Source organism: Asparagus officinalis, chromosome 1, assembly GCF_001876935.1.
Source record: "Asparagus officinalis chromosome 1, Aspof.V1, whole genome shotgun sequence".
In the NCBI taxonomy this organism is placed as follows: domain Eukaryota; kingdom Viridiplantae; phylum Streptophyta; class Magnoliopsida; order Asparagales; family Asparagaceae; genus Asparagus; species Asparagus officinalis.
In genome coordinates this window covers 52,939,753-52,950,843 of record NC_033794.1, presented here as the reverse complement: position 1 = coordinate 52,950,843, position 11,091 = coordinate 52,939,753, and the positions used below count along the sequence as shown (strand labels likewise).

General features: G+C 37.7%; 1 protein-coding gene across 1 annotated transcript in view; it reads right to left on the bottom strand.

The window, feature by feature from the left end:
* Positions 240 to 11,091, bottom strand: part of LOC109834250 (protein NRT1/ PTR FAMILY 4.6-like) — a 33,691-nt gene continuing 22,839 nt past the window's right edge. The window contains exons 6-7 of the mRNA XM_020402231.1: positions 569 to 752; positions 240 to 442 (exon numbers count right to left, since the gene is read on the bottom strand). Coding sequence (XP_020257820.1) covers positions 240 to 442; positions 569 to 752 — 387 coding nt within the window. The remainder of the gene's footprint in view (positions 443 to 568; positions 753 to 11,091) is intronic.

Here is an 11,091-nt window from a genome sequence, read left to right as displayed (position 1 = left end):
ATTTGTCCCTGTTGGATCTCCTGAATCGTTCGAACCTGTCCCTCAATCCTCGGGACTACAAGAGGTGCCTCAATCCTCAATTGCTGACCCTGATCGTGACCCTGAGTGCGATTCTGCTGCTGCTACGGATTCCTACCCTGCTGGCCTGCTACGGGTGCACTGCGGCACTCTGCTGCTCTGTGACCTAGCTTGTTGCAATTGAAACAAGCTCCATAAAACTGGCGCTGCTGCTGAGCCCTCTAATCCTGATGATTGCCCTTCTTATGTGGACCCTGCTGCTGTGGAAACTTATTCTGATGCTGGAGTCCTCTAGAGCCTATAAAAGGTCTCTTACCCGTACCCTTATCTCTTGGCTGTCCTGACTTAGCATTTCCATCTTTACCCTTGATAAACATAGTTGTATCTATCTCCTGGGCTATGGCAGTATCTTCCACCTCCCGCACTGAACGAAATCTTTGAGATACTAGATATCAGCGCAAACCTGGACGAAGTCCCATCATGAACATCTGAGCATGTCTCTCCTCGGTATGCCACATGCCAGTGAATCTAAGTAGTGACATGAACTTACTCTCAAAATCCATCACCGATATGTCCCCCTGTTCCAATCGAGCCAACTCTAACTCCTTTCCTGCTTTCTCTACAACCAAAACATACTGCTCCATGATAGCTACCAGACGAGCTGCTAACAGTGCTAAGAGATCCACTAAGTATTGCGGAGCCTGCTGTGGCTCGGGCTCTCTATCAAAGTAGAGCTTATTACGTAGTAAATAGAATCTCAAGCAGAAAAGGATATAACGTATACCAATAAGTAAATCGTATCACATATTACTCATAGCATGCCTTATTATTCAAAGCAAATAATTCATTATAAAAAAAATATTTGTAATTTTTCGTGCATATATATAATACGTCCTCACTCACATTAGGAATTTCTGGCGGACTATATACACGAATCCTAAGAAACTCTATTCTAACTCCACGACTTGACACAGGATGATCCTAAGAATACTAGAACTAGAGCTCTGATACCAACTGTGACGGGCCAGGGTTCACACAAGGCTGTAGTCCAAGGTAAAACCAGGATGGTCAAACCTACCAAGCACCAAATGCCGTGCTACGACATGTTTCACCATCACAATTACTATCTCTCTAGTGTAAATAACAAATAGGTGAAGGTATAGACAAACAAATAAAAGAAATCGAGTAAAGCCAGATATACACAAAGGAAGCATGAGAATAATCATTAGTGAGCCCAACTAAAATAGAGTAGAAATACCTCTGAGTCTGAAATAAATCTCAAGTACAATGAGTCAAATAAAATATCACTATGACTCTCAGCCTCTACAAAATGAAATACAAGTCTAGAGTCTGAACATAAATAACTAACTGTGGAGTTCTGAAATAACTACTAAATAGTAAATAGCTAGGTGAGATCTATGTAGAAATCTCATCAACCTGCGACTCTCCATGCGCTGGACTCGCTGCCTGAAAGGGGGGAAAACAACGAGCGTCAAAGCGCTATAGCGAGAACATCTCCACCTCTCCCAAGGGGAAGGGATAGGAGTATATAGAAAATAGAGTTAGTACATATACATATGAAATCATTCATAAAATTCTAACTGGAAGTTAATATTTAGGAAATCACAACACGAGAGTTAGTATGTCGAGCGAACCTCATGTATATACAATGTCTCAAATTGTGACTCCCTAAATACTAATTCCAAACTCTATGAATGAAAAGCAATAAACAAATAGATAATACTCCAAACCTCAAACCTGTAGAACAAATATCTCATCGTGATCTACACTCGGGTAGATGGATCTAACTTAAAAGGAACTCATCAAACAAAAGCCAACCAAATACCATGCTGTGTAAGTCACGGTCTCAGAGAAAGCACCCTACTCGCGGGTATTCAAAAATAGAAACCAATTTATAACTTATATTACTTACAAATGTGCATCTCTTATACATTAGCGATACTCTTGTAATATTCTTACTCAATCGTTCAACAGCAATAGGTTTTATCTCTCGATCCTAGAAACATAATATGACGATTCTTTTATAATACTCTTACTCAATCGCCCTGCGGAAATATGTTTCATCTTCCTATTCCAAAAACATAATATGACGATACTTTTATAATACTCTTACTCAATCGCCCTACGGAAATAGGTTTCATCTCCCTCTTCTGCAAACATAATATGACGATACTTTTGTAATACTCTTACTCAATCGTCCTGCGGAAATAGGTTTCATCTCCCAATTCCGGAAATATAATATTTGTGTATTTTTCTTATTTATCATGTTAACACATCATATTTTAAACATACGTGTATATATCTTGGTGTATGTGTCCATATCTGCTGTTTATTGACATTTCAGATGCTAAACAGCTCATAAACATTTTATCATAACAGTATAAGGTCGAGAGACTAGCTCAAAAACTCAAAAGTCGAACAAAACATACACAGGACCACAGACTGTGTGGCGGTCGACCGCACAAGAACGGCGGTCGACTGCGACGGGTTCCAGAGCCTACTCAGGCCTCTATCCTGCACGCGATCGACCACCACTATGGCGCGGTCGACCGTGGACTGATATTCTAGATTCTTAATCTGGTTGTGTGTGTCGTGTTCACCCTGTGTTTAGGTGATTCAAACATGATTAAAACAACATGAAACTTGCTTGAGAGCATTTTCAGATCTTACATACTTCTGTAAATTTATACTTCTGTAAATTTATTCTAAAACTTTTTAACATGGAAAGACCTAGTCTTTATACATATAATATAAAAGAATTGACTTTTATTCATAAACTAGTCAATTTGGCTCTATGAAGCATGTTAAAAATTCTTCAAAATTATTTTAAAACTAGGAGGGGGATTAGCAGAGATGAACTCGCCTGAAACTTGTAGAAAAACATTTTAGGATGCCACGCCAAGCAGATCTCTAATTCAAAAGCCAAAATCACACGAAAAATCTACTTGAAAGCCTCCAATATTCTCTAAGAATCAAATTAGGGTTTATGGGGGTTTGGTGGCTGTTAGGATTCTTAGAAAACTGAGAACATTCGTGAAAGTTTGATATATAAACCAGGAAAAATGAATATGGGCTTTAGAAAACCAAAACCAACTCAAAACAGGAATCTAACTTTTGCAGGTTTCGCGGTCGACCATGGCGGTCAACCGAACTGCGGTTGACCATGACGGTCGATTAGACTGGAATTTTTTTTAGTTACATATATTTGGCCATTGTGCATATTTTGACTCTTTTCTTTTTCATGAATGAACTTGTTTATACGCAAAACACATGGTATACTACTAACATACCATTTAACTGTATTTATAAAAATAAATATTCATAAATCATAATTAATCTCATATTAATTATATTAACATAAATTTTTGGGGTTTTACATAAGAAGAAGGCACCTGTAGCAGCTGTTGATGTTAATCAAGCGTCATAACAGCAACCCCAGAGATAGCAAAAGACTTCGGACTCGAGACTCTAAAAAGAGTACTCCTTCAAGGATGAAAAGGTTCAAGCTATCTTCAAATACCTCCTGTAAAATAACAAAATCAAGCTATCACCTATTATGAATCAGGAGGAAGCTAATAACACTTCGGATCCAAAGTACTGTGCGTACCATAGTAGGATCCTTCATCCCACCAATGCTTGCTTCACTCTTAAGAATAACATTCAAGCCTTGGTCGATGCCAACATCATAATGCCAAAACGAGCCGAATGAGAACGGTACACTCCGAAGAGTATATGAGTATAAACTGCTTCTCATGACTCCGAAGAGTATATGAGCATAAACTGCTTCTCGCTCCTCCAACCAGTATATGAGGTTAAACTGCTCCCTGACACTCCGAAGAGTATACGAGTATAAACTGCTTCTCATCACTCCGAAGAGTATACGAGTATAAACTGCTTCTCACTCCTCCGACCAGTATATAAGGTTAAACTGCTCCTTATGACTCCGAAGAGTATACGAGGATAAACTGCTTCTCATTTCTCTAACAGGTGCATGAAGTTAAACTGCTCCCTACATACTCTAATAGGTATATGGGTCTAAACTATTTCCAACCCTTAACGAGAAATTCTTGGAGAATTTTTCTTAAGGATAACCCGATCATGCAACTGATTTCAATGTTAGGCCCAGTTTCGTAAAGAAACTAGGGATAGATAATTCATATAACGAGAAGTTCCCGGAAGAATGATATATGTTGTAATCTTAGGGATAACCCGGTCGCTACAAAAAATTGATGAATATGAAACTCCCACGTGGACTTTGAATGCTTCCAAGAGTGAAACACATCCTGTAATTACCGTAAAATTTAACACTAGTTAAAATAGTTTTCTAGTATTTTCAAATATCTAATTATTATTTTTAGAAGAGTATTTGTATTTTTCTCGGCCTTATAGAATTTTCTATGATTTAAAAGTCCAAATTTTATATTTATTTAAATAATTTTAATATTTATAAATTTATTTTGTGCGGCAAAAATTTTTAGAATTAATTTGTTGTGTTATCGATACTATTATGTATTATTTTAAGTAATATGTTGTATTATTAATATTATTACGTATTATTTCATATAATACATGGCATTATTAATTACATATTTTTGGTACAATTTGTTATATTATTTCTACTGTTATATATTATTTGTCATATTAGTATAACTGGTATGCTTTACTGTGTATATAATTATCCCATAATTATTTTATTTTAAATGTAAGTAAATATATTTTTATTATTAATTATTCTCATTTAATTGTATAATATGTGTATATTTCGACTATTCTATATCGACTGTTGTATTAACACAACATGTATGTTTTTATTTGTAGATAATTATTCTATAATTAGTTTAATTTTAAATACCCTTAATTATTTATTTTAATTTTTTTCATTAAATACCTAAACCCTAACCCTAATTACAATCATATATATATATATATATATACTATATATATATATATATATATATTATATATATATATATATATATATATTATAATTTATATTTATATATATATACCCACTCTCTCTCTCATCGTATTCTATTTTCATGCCGCCCTTCTCTCTTCTCCTCTCTCTTTCTGCGTCCTCGAAACCGCATGCTCCAACCAAGCTGGCCATGCAATCCCGACGCCGTCTCTCTCGCCTGTCTACCTCCCCTCTGCTTTCCAAACCCCAGTCGCTAAGCTCTGTCCCCCAGCCATCAATGCGACAGGGTACGCACTCTCACCACATCTACCATCTTCGCCCTCTCCTCTGCTTAGGCCACCTCAGCCGGTCGGCCTTCGCCGTATGAATATGACAGCAGCACTGAGCCGTCGGCGCTTGGCCACCACTGCACCGATAACCAGGGCCTACTCTGGCTGTCAGATCCGCCCCAAGCCAAGGTCGCCTACCCCTTCCCTTGGCAGCGCTATCCCCTTCTCTCGGCGAGCCATACAGCCAATCTCACGGAGTACCCTTGCGCTCCTCTCCCCTTCACCGCCCTGTCCCACGACGCCTAGATCCTACTGTCTCTCCACCTTGACAGCGCCGAACCTAACCCCACAGCCTCCTCTGTTTATCCCTATGCCCCCCGTCGAGCCATCATTCAGCCCACGCGCCCATCACCTTCTCTACCGCCCAGCGCCCGTCGCTGCCGGGCCGCCGTCACCCCTAGTGCCGCCGACGACCTACTCCAATCCACCACACCACCTCCCGCTACCCCGTGTCGTGCCTAGCTCACTCCTTATCACTTGTCACCCCGCGGTGACGTCGTAGCCTCGCACGTCGACGTTGACACGATCGACGAAAACCCCGAGGCAAGATCTCGCCTCTCCTTGTTATATCAATAATTATTAATTATATGTGTGGATGTAATATAATTATTTACATGGGTTGTTTGAAGAATAACATTGATTTAAATCATAGTTCTGTGATAAATAATATTTTGGAATAATTATGATAAATTAAAAGAATTTATTTTGATAACGAAATATTTTTAGGTGAGTTTATAATATTTTTTAAAAGAATTTATTTTTAGAAAAAGAATTATTTTAGAATAATAATAATAAATATTTTTAAAGAATTTAATTTAAAATAGAAATTATTTTGAGTGATTAACGAGGAATAAATAAATTATTTTCAAAAAGGAATTATTTTAAGTTATTAAAATAATAAATTATTAAAAAGAAATTATTTTGAGTAAATAATTATTTTAGATGTATTATACTTTAAAAAATAAATTAGTTTGTAAAAATATTTACTTTAAATAAATAAGTTTATGATTTTAAAACTAGTTATTAATATAATGAGAAACAATTTTAAAAGAATTGATTTGGAAAAATAATATTTTTTTGAATAATTATTATGAGAAATAATTGAAGTATTTTATTTTGTAAAGGATTAATTATTTTATTATAATAATATATATAATTTCATTATATTATAATATGCGAATGTTACATGTGTGTGCCACATATTACAATGATATCGACATTTTGATACTCTTATTTATACACATAGTATTTAACTTGTTCGATACTATAATATGACTAGCTATAGTGTATATTTTGATTACCTGTGTGGGATTGCTTGACATGAATAGTGGTGTGGAAGCTTGTTGTTTTATCACTTATTTGTTACATAAGAGAGACTGTACATGAAGATGACTCCTGTTAAAAGTATGATTTATAAGCGTGCTTCAAAGCATGACTATACTCACTCGACATTAATATCCCGATGTGAGGAGTCTCGAGTTCCCTTGATATCAATCTCCCGATATGAGGTTTCCTTGACTATTACTATTATAACATTAACTAGAGGATGCACTCTTGATCGGATGTGTTATGGGTCACCGTTATTTTTATAGTTTTACAGAAGTCATTCTATGATAACTTCGTGGTTAGTGCATGATATTTCATGTACAGTTGCTTAATTAATTTGATAACATGGGGTTATAAAGGGGAATTGGACGGAGAATATAGTATGTATATAAACGAGCACAATGCTTTCCTGTTATCGTGATATCGTGAGTGTTATATACATGGGCCAGAGGGCCAATACTTGACTTGAAGGCGACCCCAAGATAGGTTCACGGGGACCCAATTATCTATATGAAAATATTTTTTCCCAATTCAAATAACATGTAAAATAAGAATAATATGCTTGTGTGTCTTATGTTAGATCTTTGTTAACTTTGTGTGAGATGTGAACCAGTGACCTGTTATAGGACAGCTAGTTACATGACCTTGTTATTTGGATGAGTTTGGACTCTTGTGAGACATAGGTCAGTTATATTTCTTTCATACCTAGATGGAATTAATATTTAATTATCTACAAATTGAGACATATGGTATATACATGAGGGTTTTCTTGTTTGTATTATTTCGAATGACGTACTACATCTCTTGTTGTAGCTTTTACATATTAATTCTATCTAGTTGTATGACCTTGTTACTTGGATGAGTATTCTGGTTGCTAGCTGCATGACCTCATCACTCGATTGATTTTTGGATTATTTGGCTATTATATACTATTGTAGATTTCATCTAATTTTTAGTTTTCCAGCTGCATGCTTCTATTTATTATTACTGTTTTTGCCTTGGTCATTTGACCGTTTTATTTCTCCCATGCGGGATCTTGCCGTATGCCATACATGCTAATGTACACCTATTTTCTCTAGTGTACGTAGATTTAGGAGACGAACAGCCTCAGTTCAGAATCGTACAGGAGTAAGAGGATTCTCAGCAGGAGTGCCTTGCAGACGGAGTAGAAGAACAAGCTGAAGCGTAATGATTTTCTTCCGTAGTAGTAGTTGGACAATAGAACTCTTTATCATGTTTTTCTTTAGTTTCATAATAGATTTCGTATTTTTTAGTAGTACTTTTTTTATGGATTATGTATTTTTTTCGTAGTTGGACCGTTTTGTAATAAGGGTATGTTTAACCCATATTTTTATGTCTGGGATGATTTATCATGGATGATATGTTTATTTTTATTCTGGATTATCTTTATATTCTTACTATTATGATCGGGGACCCATGATTGAGATTTATATACTTGACGCTTAGCGTATTGGATTGAGAAGAAAAGAAAAAAAATGATAGTGTATATTTCTTCTCAATCTAATACGTCGCGGGCTTGTTCACATTCCGATTCCCGGGTATTTTGGGAAGTGGGGCGTGACACATCCAATTACATGGATTAATTTTACCAACTTCTAAGCACTCTTTTGCTGAGATGAGATTTTATCACTCCGTCGGATCAAATCTTCCCTCACAAAAAACTCCCACTGGTATTTGACGATTCATAATCTTCCACCACAAAATCTCTCACTAATCAAATTAATTGACAGTGGGTCTACTAAAATTCTTTTTGATTTAATTCACTCAAACTCCCGATGTGTCTGTGCACTTAACATTTCCATTGCTAGTGTCCAAACATAGTACTTGGAATTTTAATCTCCTGATCTTTGACGATTGTCAAATCCTTTCGTGTTAAGTATTTGTCACTTGACACCAAGGAAACCTACTGAGTGATTTGTACAAGTCAACACTCCCACTGTGATTTGTACTCCGACTCTCACTGTTTATCTCGGTCAAACCTTCCTACAGTTAGGGCTACAACTAAAATCTCCTCTTAATTCCTTCCATGAACGAGAAGTCCACTTTCAAATCGAGCTATCAAACCTTCTTGCAGTTAGGATCGTCTCAAACCCCCACTTAGTCAAACCTTCCTACGAATAGGGCTAAAATAATAATTCACTCTCGATAAACGAGAAACCCGCTATTTAGTTCGGTAATCAAACCTTTTGATAGTTAGGATTATCCAAATCTTTTCGATTCTCGGAGTGGAGATCACACTCTTAGTTTTACCTTCCCAGATTCTTAAAGTGGAGATCCTACTTTAAGTTTCTTTGCAACTAGAGAGAAAATATAAAATTTTTTCTCTCCAGCATAGGGTTCATCTTTTCCCCAAGAGAAGACACCATTTTTTATAACTACCAAAATCCATGCCTTACACGCATATGGAATTTTATCCCGAATCCTAAGTAGGGATAAGTCAACGCCTAACACGTGTTGCTGGTTTAATCTTTTACCGAGTAAAAAAGACACCAGAATACAAGTCTGAGGAATTTTATCCCGAAGCCTAAGTAGGGATAAATTAACGCCTAACACGTGTTACCGGTTTAGTCTTTCTCCGATTGAAAAAGATACCAGAGTTTAAATCTGGGGAAGTTTATCCCGAAGCCTAAGTAGGGATAAGTCAGCGCCTAACACGCGTTTTTGGTCAGTCTTTGACCTTAAAAAAGGACAAAAGCCCACATATTCGACATTTTGGTAGGTTGATATTAATAATACCATAATTCGAGCCTTACACGCACGGAGAATTTTATCCTGAAGCCTGTTCGCGGTGAAAATCGTTGCTTTCTTCATCATTGATTCCATTGCAAATTCTTGTAATAGTTTATCGATTACAAAGATCCGGTCTTTTTTAGATCCGGTTACAACGAAAATCAAATAAAAAAGAAATAAAAAAATTTACAACTTTCTCCTTATTTGTCGAACGAATCGCAAGATCCTGTTTTGCGGTCTCTTGCTTGTGTGGGTTCTTTGCCGACGCCGGGGTTAATCCGTGGACCACCGCGCGATCTAGATCCGGTCGGATCTACGTAGTACGACGGGTATTATTCCACTAAGGAAATAATAGCCGGGGAGGATTAGTTCACCAAGGAAATAATCGTCCAAATCTCGGGATCAAAGGCCAAGCTTTGATCTGGAGTATGCCTGCGTAGATCTGAGATCCGGTCGTCTCGAACACCTGCCTTTTGTGACGTAGATGCTCGCCGAGAATCAGATCTGAATCTTCAAGTTCTCAAGTCTTCAAAACTCCAAGCTCGATCTTCAATTCGGCAGAGTTTCGGCTCTCAAAGTTCCAACCTTTTCAAATGAACAAAGGGGAGCCTATTTATAGGCTCTCTGAACTGTGCCCGCGCACAGATCTGGGTCGGCCACCCATGGGTGGCCGGCACTGGGCCGAGCCACCCATGGGTGGCTCGGGCTTGGCCGAGCCACCCACGGGTGGCTCGGCTTTGGCCGAGCCACCCATAGGTGGCTCGGCTTTGGCCGAGCCCCCCTTAGGCGTTTCTGTTTCGTCATTTTGTCCGTTGTATCCGTTTTTTGGTTGACTTAGACTCTGATTTGGCAGTAAATCCAATTCCTGTTTTGGCAGTAAATCTGATTCCTGTTTTGGTAGTAAATCCACTTCTGAGTTCGAGTCCGAAACCGATCTTGATTCGGTTGTGATTCATCCGAGTCCGCTCTTGTTTGGATGACTCGTTGATTCTTCGAACCCTTGGCTTGATTCTACACATGAATGGATGTATTCCGTTGCTTGCGTACGATTCGTTAACCTCGTCGCCTCGTTGATTTGTCGGTTTATGCTGAGCTGTGCTAAGGGACCTATAAGCAATTTTATACGCCTATAGATACCCCCTCCAAAGAATTTCAGCCTCGTTCTTTTATAGAAGAGTCTGGAATACTTTGGATATGATTGTCCCAACCTTCAGTCGGTGTAACGGGACCTTGGAATGGCTTCTGTTCTTGATTCCTTCAATCCTCCAGGCTATTCGGTGCTTTGTCGAATGTCTGTAAGAGTTCCGGTGCTGCATTTATTGTCTGACCGTTGTCGGAATTTTAAACTTGAAGTCGATTCCTGATTTTCTAATCTTTAGCTGACCATTGATTGTTGGCGTTGAGTCTTTATTTGCGACGCGTTGTCCGGCGTAGTGTTGTTGAGTTATCCTTAAGAATATTTAGAAAAAAAATTTCTCCAGGAACTTCTCAACCAAAAATAGGGAATAGTTTATACTCATATACCTTATTGGAGTATTTCTGTGCCCAAATGAGCTGAACCGGCTTGATAATGAGCCAAAAAAGGCAGTAATTCGGCTTAAAAAATTTCCTGATCCTTCCGAATATGTGGGAGAGGCAAGAATAAACCAAGGACTGAACCCTCGGTCGATTTGAAGTGGTTTTGATGCTCGATTCAGCTTCAATTTGAATTCTGGTTCAAACCAGGTC